General features: G+C 40.8%; 1 protein-coding gene across 2 annotated transcripts in view; it reads right to left on the minus strand.

The window, feature by feature from the left end:
• Positions 1–26,385, minus strand: part of adam19a (ADAM metallopeptidase domain 19a) — a 145,333-nt gene that overhangs the window by 114,291 nt on the left and 4,657 nt on the right. For both annotated transcript variants that reach the window (XM_034856711.1, XM_034856712.1), the window contains exon 2: positions 11,136–11,215. In XM_034856711.1, coding sequence (XP_034712602.1) covers positions 11,136–11,215 — 80 coding nt within the window. The remainder of the gene's footprint in view (positions 1–11,135; positions 11,216–26,385) is intronic.

A 26,385-nucleotide genomic window follows, 5' to 3' on the forward strand; every position in this document is an offset into this window, starting at 1 on the left:
AGTCATGGTTGGGTTGTGTGTGCGTGTTGGCATCTGCTTAAAGAAAATAAAAATGTACTGCTCACTATTCAAACTAAAAAATTGCTTTGAAAACAAGTCATATCCCATTTGTGCTCCTTGAAATATCCCCAAACCCCAGCAGACTGACATCTCCATACTTATTGTCGAAGATGTCTCTGTATTCTAAAGAGAGCATGATCAAAGGAGCCTCTCCTATTGGAACGGCACAGCTGCAGACTCTCCCTCCATGCCATTCAGAAAGCCAACCCCGCTGCGATCAAAACACAACTCCCAACAGATCTATCCCTGCTCTCTTTTACTGCCATGGTACATCTGTTAATGTCTCTCTCCCACTACCTTTCTCCACCCAAAACACTTCATTATATATAATGTAAATCCTTTTATCCTCCGAGCTGGCTTCAGTTTCTGATTTGATTGACAGGAATAGAAGCAGCAGCCAAATAAATAGCTGTGATTGTGTTTAAAAGCATAGCTTAAGACCTTGAAGGCATTCTTTATACTTTTGACACGCTATATTTAGATGCACCTAAGAAATCTTTCTTCTTGATCAGGGGGACATGCTGCAGGATATATTAAGCTACAAATAACAGTTTGTGATGCTGACAAAATTTTAAATTTTTCCAGACCAAACCAAATGCATTGCAAAAGATTTGATCCATAGTTTGCTGAGAAGAATTTTATGAGACGATACATTTTTTAAATATTTTGTCAAATGAATCTCATCTCGGGCACACTTACTAGAGCTTTTATTTGGATCACATGGTCTTCATCAGCAGATGAGATTTGCTTTGTTGTAATGAAACTGTAGAAGTTGTAACATGTTATTTTTGTTAACACAGGCCTTTTTTCTGCCACAGAAACGGACCCTGATGAGGCGTCTCCCCCGCGACCCGATTCTGAGGATGATGGATTGATGGTTACAACAAAAACGTTTATGTCTCATGATGGCTTTGCCAGTTATGCATGACATATAAAACCTGTAAAACTTGCCGTAAAGTAGTAAAATCATCTTATTTGTCACGCTGCCCTTTGCAGAGTAAGGAGCACTGTCCAGAATTCTAAAGCTAACATGGACACAGTTTAGATTTAAAAAAAAGGGAATAAGACAATATGGAATATGACAAGATGTAATGAAGCACTGCCTGCAGAAAATAGACTTTTAAAATGAGTAACTAGTGGAATAGAGGAATATTATTTTGAAGCATTTAGTATGATTGGTGACTGGTATGAAAATAAGATGATTGAAATTTGAGGAAAACTGGAGGATTTACAGGCTTATGTAAACGTCTCTGTAAAAAACTCTGATTAAGTAAAAGAACCAATCTATGAATTAAAAAAATGTAAAAAGGTGCTGTGCAAATCAAGTTGTTATCGATAATCAGTTATATGCTAGTCTGTCTGTGTTCAGTTATTACTGAGCTACTTTAAATCTACCTAGACTTTTATTGAGGAGATTGCAAGTAAAACCACTACTTTAGGGTCATGTTGACAGGTTGATCAATAAGTGATTATGTTTAAATGTTCTCATGTTACTGATATACACACAAGGAAGCAAGCCACCAAATTAATAAGGCAAGGTCTGCAAAAATGTGACTGGTCTAAAAATAAACCAGACCAAGATGGGCTACCTAAGGAAGCTTGTGGTGCAATCTGCAGTAACAGTACAGCACCTGGTGAGACGGGACGAAGAACCAGGCACACACACCACAGTACTTAGAGCCTCCAAGTACCACAAGCTACACCCCAAAGCAAACCATCAGAGCGTCGCCGATTTTTGTTGTCTGCTGTGGCAAGACCGTGGACATCAAGACCAGCTGGTGGTGCTACTTAAACTAACTGTCCCCTAGGAAGATCTAATGGAGGAAGCACAGGAAAGGATGAGGGCCAAGTACGCTGATCTGGTAGCCGAGTTTCGGAGTAACGCGTGAGAGGCCCGCTGTGAGTCTGGTGAAGTGGGCTGCAGGGGCTTTGCAGGCCAGTCTCTACACCAGGTCCTGGGAGTTTTAGGCCGGCTACACACCGACAGATAATTTCTAGAAAATTAAATTTGAGCTGAATGAATCAGATGTTCAAGTCCCCCTCAGGAGCTCTCTGGACTCAATTGTCAAAATCCCTAATTTCCTTTACAGCATCTCTTCTGAGAATCCGACCCACAAGCCCAACCTCAAGATGTGTACAAGCAAGGGATTTAAAAGATATCATACCCATGTTTAAAAAAACAAAAACAAGGAGGACCTTGGGATACTGCACAGACAGCAGTGTCATTCCTCTTAACTCATGACCAGAACATAGGGCAATAAGAATGAATCAAATCTTTGTAATGCACTGTTGGAGATGGCTACAATATGTCATTGTTGGTTGATGGGATAAACAACTGCTGACACATGTTTGGGACTGGATGACAGCAGAAAAAAAGTATGCTGTTACATTTACTGATGAGCACTGAAACAAAGAAAAATATTTTTAAAAAATGTTTGCATTGTAAAATAAAAATTAAGCCCATTTCTTAACTGCAAGCAAGTTGCGTTTTAAGCTGCTTTTTTTCTGCTTGTGGCTCTCTGCTAGACAGCACTCACTGCGGAGAGCTATGTGACACATGTCACTATATCCATGAGGACTGGCAGCTTAAATCAGCCAACCTACACACAGAGTGTGCCAGGCAGCCACACAGCTGACAACCTTACAAGTGGTTGTTCTGGAGATGGGCTCGCCAGGGACATATGCTCCACAGACAGCTGCGGACTGTCGGTCGTCCGAGCAGTTCCAGAAAAGTGACTACATGTGTCCGCAATAATGCACGGAACATCGCGCCTGCGCGACCACCACAAATCTGCAGCAGTTGGCAGAAACAGTAAGAATATATCTAAGCCTCCTGGTTGGCTAAACTGAGCCTCTGTTGCCTGCTTTCTGGTTAACGGTTAATGATTGGTTTACAAGTGACAGCTATTGCTCAGAAGAAAAAAAATCTAAAATTAGCATCCAAAGGTAAGACATTTTACGTGGAGACACTTGGGGTCTCCCAATGATTTAACGACACCCTGACTATTGTCTAACACCACCATAAGACACAACTTTTCCCTTGAATGCATAAATCTAATCACACACCCACAAATGGAGCCTAAGGATTCAGTGTACTTGAAACTAACTGGACTGTATGACAACCCTTCTGTATACATCTAAGGGTAAAACGCAAGGCAAAAGAGATAATAAAGAGAGGGCAGGTTCACAAGTTCAATCATGCAAATGGAGAAATTGGTGCACACCTTTGGACAGAAGTCATGGTGTGCTTAAAAGTGATAAATATGCTAAGTAAATAATGTAAAAAAAGAGAGCATTATTCTTGCCAAAAGAGATAAACCACATTAACCTTTTTTTATTCAATGGACCAATTACTTTTCCTTTCAGGCCAACCTTAGACCAAAACGTAGAATTTCTAGCCATCCTGCTGGCAAGGCTCACTAACAGAGCTTTAGACTTAAGTTGAAAAGTAAACAGAGTCAGAGTCATTGTCATATGTTTGTGTCCAGATGTAGATTTAGGGGATATGGGTTGCCAGTTAATTGCTCAACAATAGTCACATGGAGAAGCAACCAGATGTACACTGGGAATTAGCAGTTCCAGCATTGCTCACCATCTCATTGTCAATCAGGCAGAAAAACAGAATTTCAGCACAGCTGTGTCTCCAGCAGTTGACAAAGGGAAGTACTGTAGGTCAGTTCCATTTCAATTTATTCAATGCAGTATGTCCTGGCATTACAAACGTAAGACTTTGGAAGACAGAAAATGTGTATTATAGACTACTGAAATCTCAGGGACAATTAAGCTCTCTAATCAGAATGAGGAAAAGTAACCAGCAACAACAAAAAAAGTGACAGTCTGATGAATCTGCCATTTTCTACCCATCTACTTCGCATCTTTCATGCAACGAACTCACTGCTATGCTGCGTTTGTAGTTGGACCAGCTGTCAATCAAACATTGGAGGCAGTACTGTGATGTCTTTAAACTTCTGTTTGAGGTAGTTTTAGTAAGTGGCACACTGCTTTGTCTGTTCTTCCCCTTAATAGACCTTTCTAAAGGCAGACATTCAATTAGTCAAACACAGGCGTAAACGGTAACATTAAAGGGTAACTATGCAGGTTTGTAAGCTTAGTTTACTTTAACTGAACAGCTTCGGAGGCATTGGAATGGTGGATGAGACACACACAAAATATATATACATTTATACACACACCTATCTATCTATATAAATCTTGTCAATTCCCCGCATCATGTAAAAGACTTTCATTTGGCATGAATAGATACACAATCAATTAGCTGCTAGGTTATTCAATCAAAAGCTGGAATCCTTTCAGGTTGTGTTGAAGAGCTGCGGGCTATTTAACACTTTTTGCAATCCATTGTTGTCAATTGTTCTTAAAAACATTTAAGCCTTCAACAAATTCAACAATAGTCCACTCTCCCTGACATGAGCAGTAAATGAATTTAGATGTGTATAACACAATCTGGTGCTTTGAAGTGCGGCAATATTTTCTCCCCCTGAATATTTTCCAGTGATCTTCCACCCCCACTAAGCTTACATTGTTGACCGCTGGATTTGAATGCAGAATGACGGTTTACATTTTTGTCTGTTTTTTTAGAATCCAAAGGTTTGGACAATATCTGTATTTAGAAGTAAAAAAAAAGAGGCAAACGTTTTCATACATAGATCCTGCGCAGCCTGACCCTGGATGACAATGGGAGGGAGAGAGAAAGATAGAGAACGTGAGGGGTGGTAGAAAGTGATGAAAGCTCACTGTTGACACTTGAACGCCTCTGCATATTCCCAAAGTGACTGCTTTGACCAGTGATGGGAAGAACGGCGTTACTTTTTCAATGATTTTAACGGCTTAACACCACTAGAGTTACACAACCAAATATGTTTGGTCATGTAACTCTACAACGACAAAACACACAACTATGTCAACATTAAGTATCAATTCAAGAAAATCATTCTGAAGTGAAACCCAAACCATGACACACAGCACAATTGATCGATCTAGATCCTTTTTGTGTGAGTTGCCTATGTCTGGAGAAACCTGCCAAAGAATTCTCTGCTTTCTTTCGAAAATCATGAACGCACTCGACAGCAATGTGTCTTTCAAGAAATCACGACCTGGTTGCTCAAGATAATCCAAACCTGTTTGTAAGCAGTTTGTCAGAACCGAAATACACCCACCATACCACCGCACGACTGAAAGCATTCTCATGGACGAGAGCCTTGTGGTCCGCCATTGCTAGCTCATGGAGATTAGTTTAGCTAACCTATACTGTTAGCTCACCTGAGCTAACGTTACAGCTCAGCCGAGGAGGACACCATTAAGGCTTTCGTCTCACTTTGACGAGATTGAGCCTCTCGTCCATGAGTATGCTTCCTCCAAGTGCAGACATTCGTCTGTTTTGCTATTTATGAAAAGATTCAGCCAGTGTCACATTGAAGATGATGTCATGATTGTTTTTACTTGGCGTCTCTACAGCTGAATATCCCGCCTACCCTGATAGGGTGCTGTTGAGAAAGGAAAGCAAAATACAGAAAAGGACCTGGTAACAAAAGTGAGTTGAGTAGAATCAAGTCGAGCTGGGCCATGGAAATTAGGCAACTAAAATAAAATCAAACTGTGGTACAATGGTAAACACTGCATGTATTCTTAATCCTCGCCTGGCTACACCCCTAGTCCCATGTGGTGTATAAAATATAAAAAATACATTGTGGAGGATTATAACTTACTATCCCCTATAACTGCCCATTTTGAGGCATTTGCTGACAACAAAACACACAAAGATATCAACACTAAGTATTAATTCAAGAAAATCACTCTGAAGTGAAACCCAAACCATGACACAGCGGTGGGAAGGTGGGCTTGGCAAGAATACATATAGCAGATTGTTTATGGCTGACTTTGCTCAATACACACAGATCAGAAAAGCAGGGAGCGTACAAACGGCAGATGTACACAAAAAAAGAGAAAAAGTGAACGTAGTACCAGTGAACAGACTGTAGGGCAGCTCCTTTCTTTCATTATGGGTGGAAGACAATGTGATGAATCGCATTCACAACAAGTAAACAGGTCATTTGGTTCTGTCTACATGTTGATAAGCCTAGAAAATGTTTGTACGTTGGGAAGATGAAACTGTTTTTCACGTGGAAATCTGCTCACAAAAACAAGTAACTCTCACTCTCTTAGTTGTCCAATATAAATGCAGATTTGACAGTTGAGGTTTGATGGAAAAAAGTCAGTAACAAAAAATCTATTTAAAAAAACATTGATCACATCTCATCTTAAAAAGGTCATTTTAAGCATTAATTTTGGAACTAAACCGCCCATGAACTCACTTTCACTCATCTCTGCTTCACCTCACTAACATCTTAGAGCAGTGCCCAGGGAAGCAATGGCTGTCAGTCAGGTCAGGTCCTAAGGACCAGGAACTGTGGGGTGGCAGTCCAGAATTGAAGCGCCACCTTGGAGACATGTGTGACCTTTGTCTCTTCCTTCCAGCCCACCCCCTGCGCGTCTCTGTGACACCGGTTTACAGAGTAATACAGCTAAGACGGCAGGAAAAAAAGAAAAAGGTTGGGAGACAAAGAGTGGTTTGATGAGCAAGCGTGCCAACACGGCAGTCTCTGATCAAAAAGTCGGGTCTGTTGGGCCTTGCTGTGACATAACGCACCCTCATACGACGAGCACATTCCTGGTAGATTATTTTCTTTTATTGGTGTAAATCCACTGTCTACCAGCAAAGCGTTGTAATGGAGGATGAAACTATTGCCGTTACGATAACTTGCATGAAATGTAAAAGCGTCCCTCAAAAGTATTCTAAACTGATGAACAGGGTTTTGGCATCCGATTATACAGATAAACTCATAAATGTATTACTCAAACTGACTTTCCTGGATGGAAAATCTCACTGTATCCAAAGAACAGACCACAATCAACGCAGTCCCTTGCAATATTTTACCTCAATTCCTTTTTTGGTATGACGGGACTTGCAAAATGTCCTGTGATGCCACCATAGAAGGATGTACTGAAAAAAGTCGAGAAATTGGCGTACTTAAGTTAATTTGATAGAAAACACAATTGTTACATAACCATTTCTAAAACATGCTAAGCACGCATGCCACTCTTTTAGCAACCTTTTGCTAAACATTAATACAGTAATGTGGCTTACTATATGTATTTGCAAGGAGGTGAATCTACAAAACATTTCTGCAGAAATGACAGGGCTTGGATATCTTCTACAGGAATAAGGACACATTGCCAAAACCAGCAGCTTCAAATCACTTGAGAATTGAGAATGATTGTCTTGACTGCATTTTTATTCTGCATGATTCTGCATACAAAGTGTGCTGTGATTAATTCTGGGAAAATGTCTTGCTCTCCAATTTGACAGCTCAAAGAGCCTTGAAACCTCCCTAACAATTGTTTTAAGTAGAGACATGTAAGCCATACTAAAATAAGTCAGAGAAAGGTTCTCTGAGGATACTATGTAAAATCTATCAATAACATGACAGTTCCGTTTTATAGAACAATCCACACAAAACCCTGGCATGGCAGTCCAGAACCTTTCCAGTTGGCTGAGTTTGAGTGAGTTTGCACACATTCAGTTTGTGTGTTCTATAGAAATTGGACTGAGACGGGACAGGGAAAATACAATAAAAATGATGCTAATTGATTGGTGGCATATTACAAACCTGAACCAATCAATACTAAAAGAGTTGTACATTATAATAGAAGCTTGTAGCTTGAATTGATTCAAAGACGACAACAACTTCACAACAACTTCTTAAATTTTAATTTGTTTGATGTCAATGGGCGACTTTCTAAAACCACATCAGATGAATCCTAGTGGGTATTAGGAGAATAATGTATTCTACTATATATATGTGTGTGTGTATGTATGTATATATATTTTACAGTATTGACACACACACATGCACACGTGAGCGAGCACCTCCCCCCCCCCCCCATAAACACCAGCAACACATCACACGTGTGACTATGTGATATGCAGGCAAAAGTGCCTTAAGGCATTTAAGGCATTTAAGGCAGCATTAAGGCTGGTTTAGACAACATCCCCCCCCAAAAACACAGTCCGCACCAGACGTGGATCCATGTGTGCGCTCCCTATTCTTTCCAGGGTAAATGTCATTGCCATCTCCAGCGCGCTCGTGATGTGAGAGATAATCAAATCACTAGGAAGACAAAGTAGAGATGCAGGGTAGGTGGGAAGCTCTGAGCGGATCGGTAGATAAAAAACGAGGCGGAAGAGGACAGAGGCCGCGGCGAGTTTTTGAATTCCCCTGACAAATAACTGAAGGACATAAGAGTATAAAGGTACAACAACAAATGCTGATAGAGGAAACCTCTGACACCGAGCAGCTTCTTGTATGAAAAATGACGGTGAAAGTAAGAAAGAAGGTGAATGCAATACGTTCATGCCATATTTACAGAGAATGCTGAGTTTTCCTGCTTGTGGAGCCCTGCCAGCGTTTTTACCTTTCACAATAAAAGCCAAAATTAAATTCATTCAGCCTTTTGCTAAACGGTAACTCAACAAAATATGCAATTAGAGATGGGTGCTGATTTTTTATAATAGTTTGCCTAAATATTTTCTATTGATATGGTCATGCCGTGGGCAACTACATCATATCTATTTCCAGTTAAACAGAACGAAAGCGGAATATAGAGAAAATCTATGTCATGTTCACAAATTAAATAAATGTCAGAATGACAGACGTGCGATGTGCAATCTTCTTAGAAAACACTTTGTTTACAGAAATGGCTCATGATATATTGTCTCTTAAGTGTATAATACAACTTTTGTTTTGTTAAAGAAAATCGCAATACTTAATACTATCGAATTGCAGTACTTCTAGAGTCACAATAAATGAAAATCGCGATCCAAATTGAATGGGCACACATGTATCCTACAAGAACCACATCGCGACGACAGCATTTTGCCCCGGCCCTACGTCTAACCAAACAGAAGGCCCTTGGTTTGAGTAGTCGTTAAGACTAAAAGAGCACGATATAAATGCAGACAATTTACATGTTTAGATCCCTTCTTTTTTTTTTTTTTAATGCCGACAATCAGCTTCAATATGCACTCGTTAACATGCAGATTTGCGCCAGGACTCAGGTATGCGGATGAATGCATGGGTTATGATTCTCAGCATGGTTCTCACCAATTTCTCATTATCATAAACATTAAGATGCACAAGAGGCAGTCAGACGCCTCCAGTGATCACCGTCAATTACGTGGTGCCCATCAGGGGAGCTGGCCTGAGCCTGTCAGCAAATCATCAACAGGAAGATGAGGATGAACTGGCTACGGCCTGGTGCTGCCATAGTTAGATTAGATGATTTCAGGCTTGTGCTTCATAGCGCCAGTCATTTAACTGTCCTTTCTCTGACAGGCAAGCTATTATGAAATCAAAAAACCTTTTTTCTTTCAAACACTTTGCTGCAAACCAAATAATTCTTTAACTTAAGTGTAGCCCTACACCAGTTTATTGGTGTTAAACCTCAATACTTCTTTGGTACCAGCCAAAATATGTAAACAGATAATTCAAAATGTGGCCCATTTTGTTTTTAGTTTACCATTACTTTGGGTACGTTATCTCCTGATTAAATAGCAATAGGGGACAGGAAACCAGGAAGGCTTGAGGGTTCTGTGCGGTACAGGCAATTTAACTGTTACTAGGGCCGCGCACTTCTGGATGGAGATCTCAGATGTTGTTCCTGGAATTTGCTGGAGCCACTGTCCCAGTTAGCAGGTTACAACACGCCAGTGAGTACAATTGAAACTCACTTTCCAAAATCTTTAATAGCGCCTCTCTATCCATTACAGTATTGCACATCCTGAGTTTTGTCAGGTAGACCCATTTTGACCCTCATGAATACACATTTTGTGTATGTAGTAGTGGTAGTGGCACATTTGTGAATTTCCCCATGCAGCATAAATAAAGGGATGTCTTCTGTCCTCTTTGTACCATGCAACCAGTGTTTTGTTTCTGTTCCTGCTGCCACCACTGCTGCCTTTGTGTTTTCCAACGCTCTCATTGCTGGCTATCCAGTATGTATGAGTTGTTGTGCGCTTGCTATCAGAATCCTTATGATGCCACATCGCTCTCAGGATTGCACTACACTTCTATGCGGAAGCAACTACACCATGCTATTCTAATTCTGCCATTTCCAAGCTGCTGCTGCGCTCCACCTCATACGGAGCCTTACTAAGCTTTCTATTGCAAATATCTTGCGGTTAATCTTTTTGGAATATGCCGTGCAAAGTTAAAACGGTCCGTTATATTGACTGCTGGTGCAAAACTGGTGAGGAACTCTTTTATATAGTCTTTAGTGTGCTTGTCCTCCCACCTATGTGTGCATGTACAGTTTAGACAGTGTGCGTGTGTGTGTGTGTGTGTTTGTGTGTGTGTCAGCGGCTACATGTTGACCAGTGAGGAGGTTGTGGATGATGAGGTGGTCTGTGGGCTGAATGTGAAGGCAGTAAAAAGCCTCCACATCAATAACCACACCACAGAGTCAAGTGTCCCGTCAGGATAGAAGCACAGAACCACAAGAACAGACGTCCTTCGTTCATCCATAAAGCTAAAGTGTGTTTCGTTTTCTTTAAAGCATCTTGTAGTCCTCTGAGATGATAAACTATCAAGCTACCAAGGCCACAGACATTCTGACAGATGGTGTAATTAGACATTGGTTTCAATATGTAAGCAAATATTAAGACACACTCCAGAGTGTGTTCATGCCCCCATGGCCTTTCCACCCACAACTCTACATTTAAGGTACTAACCCATGCGGCTCTAGCTATAGGGAAAATGGCTGTTTTGCTGGCTTTGTGCAACACTTTAATCTTGTTAGATGTAATAAGCACTGCTAGCTCTTTGGGCCACGAGCAGACTTTAGACGTTAACTAGTTACCAGCCAGACATATTGGTGTCATTTTAAACTGTTAAACCAATGGCCAAAGGCAAGGCAATTGTAGCGTTTGGTTGCTTTTGATGTAGCAAGACCAGTGACGGGGAAACAAAGACCAGAGAAAGGTTGATGAGATATCTGACCTGGGTTGAGGTTTTGGCCTCCCTCTTGCTTCGGCTTTGAGAAAGCCACTGCGCCGCCACTGTCCTTCCCCCCCGCAGCCCTGCAGGACACAAAGCAGGATGGAAATTTAGGCTGGGACTTTAGAGACAGGTAAAAGGTTAAACAGATTAGTGAAATCAACAGGGCCAACTTATTGCCAAGTGTCACTTTGTCACTGATGAGAAGAAACAAGAGAAAAGTCCATAGTGACCCAGTTTTAATGTAGAAAGACTGTAGGAATTACACTGTAGCCGTTTGGTTATGTTCCCATGCAATCCTAAGGTTTAAAGTCCAAGGGAACCCACACTGTTATAGAGTGGATGCACCCCACCTTGCCTGAATAAAGAGGCAAAAAAAAAAAAAAAAAAAAAGTAGTAAACCTTTTTTTTCTATAGCACTTTTCAAAGCCTAGCTTACAAAGTGCTTTACAAAAGAGAGAAATGTTAAAAGAACAAAAGACGAGTACAACACAAACAGCTACAACAGCACTAACATTACAACAGAACGGCACAAAAACATTTTGAAAAGATATAGTTCTTCATCTTTGAGTTGATATACTGAGTGTGTAAGAAACAGTTGCTTATTTACACATTCAGCAGTTATGAAAAAACACTGGCTTTTAGCTCTGTCTTGGTCCCCGCTAACTCTTGAGGAAAATATCTGTCTCCTAGCTGCTAAAAGCTCCACTGTATTCACCGGCTAGTCTCTGTGTCTGCTGTCTGCTGCTGAGGAGGATGTGTAGTGTACAGTAGTTTTTTTTTTTAAAGATGTTTATCTGAAAACGGCTGTCTGCTGTGGGGCAAAAACAACGGCATAAGAAAATATAAGCGGTAACAGGAAACCAAAAAGCTAAACCAGTACAAATAAAATTAGCCTCACAATGAGACTCACTATAAAGCTCTGTAAAGCAGAGGGGCGCTGCAGACACAGGGGATAGCTCTCTGTAGGGTCGAAACATACCCCTCTTACATTCTGACTTGATCCATTGATATTATTATTATTATTATTTTTATTATTATTGTTGTGCGGATAATCTGTGAAACTGTAATTCCTTCTCTCCTATTCTATGTTTCATCTACCTTATTATACTAGAGTCTGCTTAATTTAGAATACTTAGCGTTATGTGCTTAAGGAATGCTTAAAAGGTCCAACGTCTAATATATTTACCCCAATGCGTCATCAGATATTAAGGAAACATGCTAAATTGAAAAATTCAAATATTATCTTTTCTGACAACAATGCTAATGCCAGTATTTTCACCTTTTGAAATTTCTGTTCCGTGACAGAATTTCTGTTTTGGCCTGTGTGTTGCTGTCAACGGCCCAGTTTGACAGCCAGGCCGGGTTGCCAGATATACCTGTAAAAACTAAACCCAGCTCGCTACAGCGGTAATGTTAGTACAGCCATGAAATCAGCAAACAAACAAACAGGATCAACAGACACATATTCCACCCAACCTGAAAAAACAGACCTGTTTCTAACAGTTGCGTAACCAGAGACGTAACAAACCCCGGGTAAATGTTGGAGATGTATTTGAAAGATGGAGTTAGCTTAGAGCTCAAAAGGATGCGCAGAGTTGGCCAATTTCCTCCTGAACAGGTAAGCATTACCTTACACACAAACACACCTATTAATTAATGAAGACACTAAGTACAACCCTTTCAACCGTGCACCCGGCGCATGGACCCTTTTTTCCATCAAAACGCTCTAAACGCTCCTGCGCTTCACACAGTGCACTTAGATCGTTAAAATAAGGCCTTTAGCGTGCACATTCTATGCATCTGGCCCATGAGGACAGATTCCTTGTTGTGTTGACAACTCAGGTGCTGAGAGTGCAGAAAACCAAATAAACTCATGTCAAATCTTCGCCAACGTTTTCTTATGCCTACACAAACTTACAATCTATCTTCATAAAAGATCATTAAAATAAAGTAAATATTCCACAATCATTGGTTATTTTCTCAAGTTCTATTTCAACATTTGTCTTACTGGCTTGATTTGAGTCAATGCACCAGTCCTGTGGAATAATGACTCCCATTTTCACTGACCAAGGATCTCAACAGGATGACTAGATTAGCTCAGATGAATCATGAGCCCACTTCAAATTGACGAAAAACACTTCTTGGGACGGTGAATTTAAAAGAGAGTGATTTATGCACATTGGCCCAGCCAGCTATACATTCTATCACAGATATCATTTGAACATTACCAGTTGTTAAATTGGGCCGGGTCTCTCCAGAGCTCAGCCCCAGCACATTAGCCTCCTCGTTTGTGTCCAGTTGTCCCTGCTTTCAGTCAGTTGCCAACTGGAAATATGTCACATAAAGTTTGATGCAAGGGATTCTTTTGAAAACATGATATTTCTAACAATAAATGAAAGATATTTGAAATGGCATATCTATTTTGTCTCGATAGCACAAAAGCTTCCAGAAAGTGCCATTTAATGGTTTATTTTTCAAAATAATTCCCTGGGGGGGGAGGTAGGGCCATATCCCCAAACTTCCCCTAGGGAGACCCCCCCCACTCATAACAAATCCCAATTTAACCAATGAACATCCCCATTTCATTTTAGCAGCATAGCCATGAACAGAACAGGCAGAGGGGTTTTAAGACTTCTTTTTAACTTCTGAGAACATTTAGATATCTTATAAAGAGAACAAGATCTGATTACACTGTAATGGACTTATAAAGACCTCAGTCTGCAGTTAATCAAGCAAAGTAAGGACACGAAGGATTTGTATTGATCTACCTCTTCATGTTTACCAAATGTATAATAGGGAAGGTTTTAAAACCAGGAGCCAACAGGAAACGTCTGGGAAATGAGAATAGTGAGTTTACTTTCCCAAAGTCAACAACAATGATCAGGTAAAAGGACTACAGACATAGTCATTAACCGATAACCAGACAGCATGAGGACAGCAGTGGTAGCATGTATGTCTTCATTGTCCCTCCATGGAACAATGTATCCTCCCATCTCCAACGTTTGACTGCCACATAGGACCCAATCAACCCACCCATAGTAGGTAATGAGAGAACCATGGAGATGATCTGCACTGTGCATGACACAAATGGTAAAATAAACTGTTTAGTTCAGGCTGTTTGGTACCTGTGAGATATTGGTGGGGCGTCAGGAACATGATGAAAGAATTGATTTAAACATTATACGGAATGTGAAAGACAGATGATTCTTTTTATTTTGATTTTATCATCCTTACATATTGTACATAATCCAATAAAAGGTTTGTTTGGCCTTGATGTTAATCTGTTTCCTAGAATGTTGGATTTCTGCTGACACCAAGTACAATCTGAAACTGCAGAAACATGATTTCAGTTTGTGCTTGTATAATTGTGTTACGGAGTGTGTTTTTCCCCCCCTCACAAGATCTTTGGTAGAGTACACCGACCGCAGAGAGCACAAAAACCAGATAACAGACATGTTGGATTTTGTTCTGTCATCAAGTTACTCACAGAATTGATAGAAGTTAGTGACAGCTGCCTCCCCCTATGACGTTTGTCCTTCTAAAATGGTAAAAGTGACGTTCAGATTCGGCTAAAAAAGCAGTCTTTTTTTTTTTTTTTTTTTTTTTTTTTAAATAGCATTGTAGTTTAGCAAGTACAGGCATGTTGCCAACCTCAGTGTATAGACTCTCACTTAAGGTGTGTCCGAATAATTTCTTACATTTACACACTTAATTTTCTTCTTTGTAAAGAAGAGCCACATTGGCAAGCTGACGTGACAAAAGAGTAACTTCTCCAAAGGATTGAATTGTAATTTGGATATTTGGATAAATTGAGACCATCCATTAAAATATTCCCGGATCAGCCCCAATACTGACCCTTAGGATCAACCTGGGTCTTCTTTTTAAAACTTCCCTTTTGTAAAATAGTGGAAAGCTTAACCTACGTATATACGCATGTTCAAACAATTCGGATTTGATAAACAGATTTAACACTGGATTCAGATTAAATAAATGCTAGAGAACCCCAATTATATTGGCATTACAACTGTTTCGGCTATTACTGATGCATGCCAAGGTGACACACATTGTTAGGCGAAACATTGGTATAAATAAAGTTTTAATTGATTTGCATGGGATTAAGATCACATTGAAAAAAGCCAAATTACATTTAGGCCTTATAATGTCATTTCTACTCACTACTTTCCGTACTGTAATGAAACATGTGTACGCAGATCCTAAATAGCACAATCACTCCCCAATTGTAATTGGGGAGTATACACTGTTTGGTTTTAGTTTGGGAATATTTAACACTGTATGTGTATTAAGGGATGGGGGGCTGAAAAAAGAAAAGAAAGAAGGGGCTAAATCTGTGAATTTTAATGTTAATATTATTATATATTAGTTCTAATATTATGCCTTTCTGAATAAAATGATATCTATTTACAGAGTGGGATTTTTTGATAAATTATCAGTAATGTGGCTATAATGGCTAAGTGGGTAAACGCAAATAATTCAACAGCTAGAACAGTCTGGTAGGTTCAGAAAATGACATCACGTTCCTATAATGCAGGCTTTAAAACGAGAAAAAGACATCTTACGATATTACAACATTCAAGTCTTAGTCAATACAGGATGAAGTTCATCTTGTAAATTTGAATATCTCTGGTTCTGCTGCGACAAACCTTTGTTTGTGATTCTGACAATGTTAAAAGCACTCTATTAAGAGGTTTAGGCAAAAAACAATTTTAGTCCAGTTTGGGGAAACTCAACTCGTCAACAAGGCATCACAGTGAGCAACACCTTTTACAACGTTGTTACTGCTGCTGGAAACATCACAAGCTCTGAATGCGGTTGCTTACAGTGCAGCACGATAAAGATATTACAATTTAATGGGAGATAAATCCCCCCCCAATCCCCCACCTCTGCATGTAGTATAGAGTACAAGGAAGCCCACTCATTCTTTTTTGACTTTATATGGAAAATGATGGTGATTGCAGTGTTCACTTTGAGCTTATAAAAGTACTCTGATGGCAGAGATAAGTATTGATCTGAAACTAAGAAAATAAGGGAGCCTTGTTCAGATACAGTGGTCTATGCTAGTTCCCACTTACAGTGTCTGTTTGCTTGTCACCTTGAATGAAAGGAGTACAAGTGACTTGATAAATCCTAGTCCAAACTTTTTTTTCAAACAAAAGATTTATATTTTTATAAATAGTTTGACATCATTGGTACATTTCAAACATTTCAAATCTCACTTTAGCTGCATTTTCAAATAGGGTCAGGGGAGTGTTTGTGGTAGTGCCTGTGGTGTGGCCCAGAAAACATGAGCATCTGTATCCAATATTTATTTACTGCCAAAATCAACAAAGGACACAATGGTCTAGAGTCTCTGTCATCATGGCATGCTCTCTGCAGAAACCATTGAGGCTGGCTAATAGCTTTAGCAGAGGCATCAGAGGTTAGAGGGGAACTCTTCCTAACGCCACTCCCGCTGAATGATCGACTGCGACTCAACGAGGCTTTGGGGCGCTTAGTAAACACCGGGCAGAGGAGATACCAACCTCTGAGTCAACAAATCACTGCTGTTCTTTACTTCACGTTTCCTGGCTGCAACACTTCCAAAGTCTCTCGTGAAGCTTTCAATTACAAAATCACTTTGTGTGACAGTGTGTGTGTGTGTGTGTGTGTGTGTGTGTGTCAGGTAGTACAGTACATAAGTGTTAGGTAAGCCAACCCCCTTCATTCTGCAGGGGAGAATAAGCAGTGGTGGATGGATGGATGGATGGATGGAAGAGGATAAGAAAAGGCAAAAAGGATGAGAGGGGCTGCTTCTCTAACCAAGAACCTAAACCTCATTCCCCAGTTTAGCAAAGAGCTCATTGGATACACCGTCTTATCCGCCCGCTCAAACGCCAACCTCGGGGCATCCGTTCATAGTCAGAGACAGAGCTCTCTATGGTAAATGATATTTTGAATGCTTCCTTTCATGTCGTGTTCCTCGCCGTTCCTCTCCGTCTTGTCTCCCATTACAGCTCTGTTAGTACTGCAGGACAGTTCTAAGTCTGCTCCTGTGGAAAAGCAGAGGAATCTTCAAAAGTTTCACAGCGCTCGGACCTCTAAAACCACTCTGAGGCAGAAGGAGAATGATGAGTTGGACAACGTTGAAAAAGGCAGTTCAGCATGTCTTCCAAAACAGCTGCCCCTGGGTCCAAAGAAAATCAATCTATGTCTAAGAAGGGGTTCTACTCCATACACTGAGTTTTTCAGCTCTTCCATAAGTTGCCAGCTCCATAAACTGAAAATCTCATGATAGAAAAGGGTTAAGAGGTGACGCTCAGACTCTCATAGCTCCCTACAGAACAGCAGCCCAGCTTTCTAGACATCTACATGTCTTGCGGAGCAGACCTTAAAGCCAGTTTAAAGACAACACTGACTAAGCCAGAGGGCTTTGACAAATTGTACTACATGATGTAATCCACATTGGAGTTTGGAGAATTATAGAAAGTGTGCCACTGATAATGGGGGATGTCTTTGCTATTTCACACCCATTTTTAAACTTAAACTAAGGCTGTGACATAAGCTAGAAGTGACTAGAAGTTATTCCTCCATCATCATTATGGGCCTGTGAGCTCCTCTTCAAATTCTGCTCCATCTTACAACACAGCACCGATGGTGGTGGCGTGTCTGCACTGCCATTCCTAGTGATCACCTGTCCAACAAACAGCATGGCCAGCGCTGTGTTGGATTTTCCTCTGTTTTTTTCTGTTTGCGCTATGAGTTTCGGGTTGCACTTCAATTTACAGCCACTGCAGCTTTTGCTATTATACCTAGCTACTTCTAAGTGACAGAAGTCATAGTGAAGAACAATGGAAGAGAGCTTGAGAGAGAAGTTTAAGCACTACTACTTTCTCACTTCCAAAACATCTGGCCCATCACTGTGGGGAAATGGCCCTTTTGTCGGATTGTCAGTTTGACATAGTAACTACCATTTTCGGACGAGAGACCCCCAAATATCACCCTGGAAGGTTGAAAAATGTTTGTTGAAACCTCAGTGACCCATGAGAACGTTGTGAAACTTATAATTCCACAAGAGTAAAATGCTCAGAGAAAAAAAATCCCATTATTTCTATACTAAGGCTTTTACATTGTTTCAACGGTTATTTCATGCTGGCGTATCGCTTGCTCTTATTCTATGGGAATTTAGTCCAAGTGATTATCCCTAATTCTAAGATGCTTAAGCACAAAATCAGTTGCATCCAGACTTTCTATGTTACTTGGAAGCTTAATAGTGGCCAAGGATTAGAGAACACAACATTAAGTGGAACCAGTTTATATTTCAAAAGGCCAACATTTTACTGATTCAGCTAGAAATAGGCTAAATTACAATATTACAGTACAATTGTAGCCACATGCTAATGCTGGTGATTCCTTCGAGGGATAATGGTATGTTGTCCAGGACACAGCAAACAAGGTTTGTGCTTGTAAAGGGTTCCCAAATAGCAGAAGTGATTATCTGCATTGCTAGCCTTAAAAAAAAATAGGGTTAGGGTTAGGTATAAAAATAAGTAAAATAAATAAATACTATTAATTCTGGGAGGCAGAGCCTAAAGAAAACACTTCCCATTACTGCTTGTGCTGACTGAATGGACCTGGACGGTGCTGACTGTTAACTGACGTTGAGTTTTAGGAAGCATGACATGGGCTGACTGAGCAGCTGCTGCAGCCTGAATGCTGGGCTCGGTCAGCCTTCCCACATCAGATGTGACTGAAGCACATGTCCGACTTTTCTCTCATACTGAAAGTTGCATCAGTTTGAGAATTCGATTGTGACCGTTAAAACAAAAATGACATTCTGGTAAATGTTTTGGTCCAATTCAGGCATTGTATCCAACACACTGTGAAAATTAAACCGTCTCAATAGAGAATATACCGGTCATAAGTAATATTCTGGGATTTTTGTTGAGCCCAAAAAAAATAGGCCTATGTATAGGAGCTAAATCATTTTGACAAAATGGGAGCTACAACAACAAGAGTGAAGGGCAACACACGTTGGCCATGCAGTGCATTGCATCCTTTGACCTGCATGAATTTACGCCTGTAGCGCACAGGGAACAAATCCCAATTAACATTTAGATCACGTACATATGCCGTCTCTCTCCCCCTTCCCCATAAATGTCCTTGTTTTACTTTGTGAAGTCATTCAAGTACTAACACCCTGTCCTTCTCTATACACACACACACACACACACACACACACACACACACACACACACACCTCTCCTAGTCATCTTTATATATTTTTTACTCTCCCTTTTCCTCTGTGGACTCACCGCATACACACGGCTCTCGCCCAGCAAGCTATCACTGCATGGTGCTGGGGCAAAACAATGAGAGGCGTGATCTATATCTGACAGCGGGAGATATCTACTCCAGCAGCCGAAAGATAGAGGGAGGGAGGACGGGGAACAGGGGTGGGCATAGAAAGGAGGAATAATACATGGCAAATACTTTATCTCCTTGAGAAATGACTGTGGATTCACTTTGTAAAGGCAGAAGAAAGAGCTCTCTAGGGAGACAAAAAAGGGAAGAGATAAACTGGGTAATTTCAATGGGGGGGGGGGGCAATCAGCTACTTTACGTTATTGGATTCAAACCCACCTCTATTTGGACTATTACCATCCTTGCTTGTGCTGTTTCTGACAACAGACTGCGCCTGTAGTGACAACTCAAGCCTGTTTGCATAGCTGCCACGTTAATGTTTTATAATGTGCATGCCCAGTCTTATTTAATTGCTGACTCCCTTCTTCTTCTTTTTCTTCTCCCTATTCTTCCTCTTCCTCCTGGGGTTAATGCCCAGGGTGGAACTACAGAGAACTAAGATGGCATATTATATGCTTACCCTGCCATCCAGTGCCAGATTGAATGTGCTTGGATAATGTTGTTTTAACCCACTTTGGGGACTTTTAGTGAAACTGGGGATGGTGTCGAGAAGCTTGTAGGACGTGAGACAAAGTTATGGATAATGGAGAGACAGGGAGGGGTGCAAGTTTTCCCCAAATTGAGAGAGCACACTCTCAGAAGCTCATTCAAATGTATTCACAATCCTGCAGTACAGACATCAAGCACTAAAAGTTGCCAGTGTAGGCCAGTGTAGCCACTTCTTTTTCACTGGGCATTAAGGAAACTAACTTCATATGCCGCCAACAGCCTCATTAAAAAGAAAAACCTCGCACAAAGTAGGAACTCATTTTTGTGATCTCGGTCTTCTGAAGCGTGAGCCTAGGAGCGGGTAGAATGACAACAGTCGCAGCGAGATCTACCTCTCCCGTCCCAACCAATCAGAATCGGTCTAAGTCTTTCATAAATTTGTCTAACTTTGCTTTTAGTGGATTCGGTTATCACTTACCAAACTTCAGCGTTTTAATTATCATCATGAATAATACATCATCATTGTGCATCAATACTTATCTAAGCTGCGCTGGTAGCTAAGCGTGTGGGGCTCCGAGTACTCAAACGCGTGCGGTGAGATTTTCAAATTCACCCTTGGTGCCGCTGATGGTACTCGAGATGGGCGACTTTTATTACTCAATGCCAGACCCTTAATCTTTGGGTCTGGATTTCCAGGCTAGCCCAATCCCCCTTTAACAGCTTACTCTTAAATTTCCTATATCCTAAATCCCCACAGACCTCATCTCTTCACCTCATCACTCTCTCGCTCAGTTCAAGTATTCCAGAGCTCGTCCCAGTTTAAATGAGACGCTCTGTGACGGAGTGTCCTTCCATTCTCACTCTTCCTTCCTAGTTATAGCGCTGAACTGAAGTGGAGGGATGGATCAGTATGAGTGCTGCGAGGGGAAAGTGGTTCCCTATCTGCACTGATGATTGGCGTGCTCACCTTCCCTCTCATCTGGCAGAGTAAGAACTGCCCTTTAGAATGCGTGTGAGACAGAATAATAACCAGATCCAATGACACGCTGCAAATTATTCCTGCAATTCCTGAAAAGCTCTAACATTTACATATAAATAACTGTGGGTTTTGCTCGTCTTTATCACCAAGTGATTCGACACAGCAGTCATCCACTACGGGTACTACCTTGCACTAGACGTATCCCGGTGTTTCTCTTGGTTGTATGTTTTTAGCTTGAGTCTTATGTCAAAGAGGAAAATAAGACCATGTGAAGGGTCTGTCGGGGTCGCGCAAATGTTTCAAAGCCTTCTGGTAATAACCCAGAACCTGTATCATAATAACATAGGTCACACTTGTTTGTGATCTTAATATCCTAAACCATGTGTCCACTGATGTACATTCAAGTTGTCATGCTGCAATGTGCTTGCCATTTATCAAAGAATGTTCCTTGATACTTTCTTTAAGGAGAGACAAACATGGGCAAAACATCAGGGAAAATGTGCTGGTTCACAGAACGCTTATATGAAATAAAAACTAGATTTCAATAGTCAGTATGAATGAGGAATACGTTGAAGAGTCAACACTCTGTCTTGCTGAACTACAAAAACACACGGCCCAGTAGGGCTGGACGATTAATCAAAACTGTATTGACATCGCAATTCTGAAGCTGTCGACATTTTTCCTATGACGATAATGTACTCCGGTTAATAGGCCTACTTTCTCCTTAAAAACACTCTACTGCGCGTTTAGTCATGTGACTTGGCCTGGAACAGTCAGCCGCATGGAAAGCATAACGCAGGATAACTCAAACACTGAGTCCGAGTCACCTGAGCAGCTTGTGTCCAAACAAAAACGCAGTGTACGTCCTCTGGAAACATTTTGGCTTAAAAAAAAAAAAAAAGACAATTTAGTGATTAGTAATGTGATTAATCATAATTTATTGTTAGAGGTACAATTCAATCTCAACATGTAGCTCTGTTTGTAAATTTTGAGCACTTCTCTCTCTACTGACAGCACAAACAACAGATAAACATGTTGAAATTGACTGGAATTAACCTTTAACCGTGATTTAGATTTAAGGTCATATCGTGCAGCGCTACGGTCCAGCCTTGATCATACAGTGTGAACGCAGACAGCTCTGGAGCCGCATATGGACTGGAGCCGCATTAATCAATAAGAAGAAAAATGATAAGTTACAGCCCATTATGTAATGTTGATCATCCAAATACAACGAAGCTCAGCAACATTTGGTTTGTAACCACGTTTGGAAAACTTAATTACAGTAAAAAGAATAATCCACACATCTATCTTATTTTTCTACCAATGTCCTGCCAACTGTCTATCTCTACACAGTAGGGCGAGTGTGCCAGTACTCACGGACTAGTGATTCACACGTGACGACACAGAACTGGATGCAAACGGCTTTCCGCTGAGCTACAGTACAGTGATGTTGTTTACCATTACAAGTGTGCAATAATAATTTAAATGGCATCTGACACTTTGTTATTTTCAGTTTGTCCTGAAAGGGGTCACAAACTTCACATGTTTTACACTATTCCGGCATAGAGAGGCATAGCATTAGACTGGAACAGGAAGCTCTCTCTGGCTAACCATCACCTACACAGACCAACAAAGCATAAACATATCACTCGGAAAATGAATAATGACTAAAAGAAGCCCACACGGCAGACCAGAAATGACCTTGCACATAATATTGTATTCTATTTCTGTGGATGTTACAAAACAACCATGCAATCTTGTTAGTTTACAAAAAAAAAAGTTTTTAAAGGGTGCAACCTTGCTGTGGAGGTGTGAAAAGGTGAGCTGGGCATTGTCGGGGGAACGTGTCGCTGATGAACATGTGCCTGTTTAGAGGTTGAACCACCTCAGCTCTGCCAACAGCGCAACCAGTCCCTGCTCACCTCCCTGGAAATAGCAGCCCACGCTTTCAAGAGCTCTTAGATCATTCTATACTGATTCCTCTGGGCTCAGAGAACTGGCCTTGCATTGCAAAAGCATGTGGAGTGCGGTGTGCTCAGTGGCTGGTAAATGGGCCGTGTTGCAGGCAGATATTGTAGAGGGTACTGCTGAGCACGGAGTTTATTTAAATCCCAGCGGAGCAAAAGTGCATTAGGAGTTTGCTGGGCTTTTTTTTTTTTAACCTTTTGATGACATGTCTGCGATTGAGAGTGTGAGAAAACTGACAAGAAGAGCAATCAGGAAGGGTGCTTGATAACAGGAAACAGCATTGAGTGAGGTAACAATCCTACGAGCTGCAGAGAAGAACGTGTACAGATGTGCAAACCTACGCATTAAGCCAACTAGAGACTAGACCGTGACATCAGGGAATGGATTACGACCATGAGAAGTCACATAAAGTCATACAAGCATTTAACTCATTCCAAGCCTAAGGAGCAGTCCAGGGAGTAACTTGGGGTTCGTTGTCTTGCTCGCAGACACAGTGACATGTGGCCGGAGGTGCCTGGGAATCGAACCCCCAATCGTGTGGTTGAGGGCCGACTTGCATTACCTGCGAGCCACTATTCAGGGATCGACACTAGCAACGACCTGATGGCCCAGGGCCAGTAAAACAGTACGTTGGGCAAGTTGATCGGCCACAATTGTTGGCCGTTCGAGCCAATGATGTTGTGTGTGCCAATCAGAGTCACTGCTCAGTTCCTAGTAATGTGTGACAGCGCGGCGTGCGATGGCTGGGTTCAATAGTAAAGTAGTCAAACTAAAATGTATGAACTAGTTATTGAAAAGAATGACTACATAACATTAACAGACAGCTTGGGGAGAAACAACAATGTAACATATTAAACAAACCAGTAAGTGTAGCCTTCGATGTGCTTGGTCAATCAAAACGGGTTGGTTTGTCAAATTAATGCTCAGCAGATAAAATACCCACAAAAGGTATACCCCCAAATGTTAACAACTTATACTATTATCCATAGAGACAGTTACATGTTATTATAAATCCTAACATTGTCTCCTAACTCCTGTTAACTCATATAAGACTACCGCTATCTAAGTTCATTCTTGTTCATTTTGTTTTTTTATAGATCATTGTTCGTTTAGTGTTTTTGGGATTTAATAATGTTAAACACACTGTTTTCAACTAAGGTAGTACAGTGTGTTGCACTCATTCAGATCTCATCTGAACAGATTTTGTCTTTATAATAACTTGAACTGTAGTTTAAAACGGACAACTTAATGAAATGTTCCGTTAGCAAAATACACAAGGGGCAGTTAAACCGATATATGGGGGAGATGTTAGACACTTCTGTTGATCCCAACTAATCTAAGAGACATTGGGTCATGATGTCACAAAATCAGGCTGTGCCACCAGGTTTTGGTGCAGTTGCGCTCTCACCACACCGCACACTCGCTAACATGTGGGCTGCAGCTGCTGCTGTGTGCGCAACGTGTGTGCGTGCATGTGCGTGTGGCTGTGACATGTTTGTGCCAGTGTGTACGTGAACATCATGCGGCACGTGTGATACTCTGCACATTGTTTAGACAGTGCTTATAAACTACTAAAATGTCCTGACATGGTTAGAATGATGGGATACATCATTAATGAGCTACCTGATCTAAATGGTGGAAGTCCAGGATGTAAAATTGATTTGTAGCAATCAAAACTGCATTTGGGACTAATTGAGAGTCATTAAATTAACTCGACTAAAATATGTCTACAATGCAAACTCCACCCACACCATTCGTCTAACTGGGCCAGAATGACAGTGAATTCAAACTCTTGTCAGTTCTGATAAGGTAAAAGAGATTAAGTGGTTAGTGGGTGCTTGAACAAGACAACATGCACACAAAACAAATAACAGAAACTGCAAAGTATCAATTTGTATTAGCTTAGTTTTTTGAGAGGGTCACGCAGACCTGACTGATAATAGAGAGTTCCACATTTTTAGATACATCAGCAGGAGCCTATGAGTAAGGGGAACATAACTGAATTGGGATTATTGAAGAGTCCTTGAAACAATCTTCCTCTGATCTATGTGTGCACACTTATCTGTCTCATGACTGGACTACGGGTCCTGGCAGTCCAGAAATGATAAGGATGCACTGAATCTCTCAGCCAATACTGGTTCAGTTGTGTAGAATTTTCATTTGGCAGCTATGAGTCTATTTTTTTTTTTAGCCAGGTAAACAAATAAATGCCATTAAAAAAAAATATTTGAAGAAATTTCCCACCATTAGCGAGTTACCTAATGGCACCAGAGAGGGGGCCCCGATTCTGAAAGTAGGTTTAGTGAAAACTAAGTTAGCTGAGTAAAACTTTTCGGTTTCACAAAGCCAGTTCAGCTTAACCCTGAGTGAGCTACTCTGTAACACACTCTGTAAACCTATCCTGCTCGCTACAAGGTTTTCTTCAACTAACCCCAAGTTTATTCTTATAACCCAAAGTGTTACAATTCTTTACCTCCCCATTGCCAAAAACAATACGCCTTTCTTTTTAGGAAGTCTTCTTTACTTCCGACAAATACAAATGCAGTAGAGTACTTAAGATTTGTCATGTTCATGTTGTCGAAACAAATAAAATCACCCACTTGAAAAATTACAAATTAAAAAAATGTTCTAGTTTGAATTATTGCTTTTTCATTTACAACCTTAGCGGTCCATTTCTAGATCAGCCGTTTTAATATTTTGCTCTAAGTACACCTTATACAGCCGTTTCACAGGGAGCTTCAGGAACACATAATGGCATAGAATTTCACAGTGTCAGGGCTTCTAAATTTCCCTGAGAGTCTCCAGCCAAAACTGAAAATCTTACAAGAGCCAAGTTGGTCTGTGGAAGTGGATTGGCCCTCTTCCTCATAATCCCCAGCATTGTTCTGTTTTATCAAGTTTTATCATGGGACACCATCAGTTAGACTGTTATTTGTAAAGGCCTCTCTGTATCTTTCCTTGCAATGCATCTTCATCATCCTCTTGTAGGAAGGATTAATTATGTGTTCATAAGCATTCATTAAGACGTCTAACTCTACTGGGGAGAAGCAGGAGGTTCAGGCTTTTTTATTGTCCTGTTGCCATGATGCATCATGTTGTCTGCATTCCACTGATTGAGTTTTTTTTATATGCTCTTAATTCTTACTACCTGTTCTGAAACTGTAAGTTTGACAGGTAGACAACCCAAAGCTCAGGTTGGAACTCAGTTTGTTAAACCTGCTTTCTGAAATACCTCTCCGGTCGTTGTTTGTTTTCACATTGCACTCACGGGGAAGGCAAAACGTTGCTACGTGGTGACATCGAGGACGCAGGAGGATTTTGTGTTGTTTTTCCGTTATCTAACATCACATCACAACACCTGTTATGCTGCTGCATGCTACCAGCCGTTAGCTACGC

The sequence above is a fragment of the Etheostoma cragini genome, chromosome 19 (assembly GCF_013103735.1).
Source record: "Etheostoma cragini isolate CJK2018 chromosome 19, CSU_Ecrag_1.0, whole genome shotgun sequence".
In the NCBI taxonomy this organism is placed as follows: Eukaryota; Metazoa; Chordata; class Actinopteri; order Perciformes; family Percidae; genus Etheostoma; species Etheostoma cragini.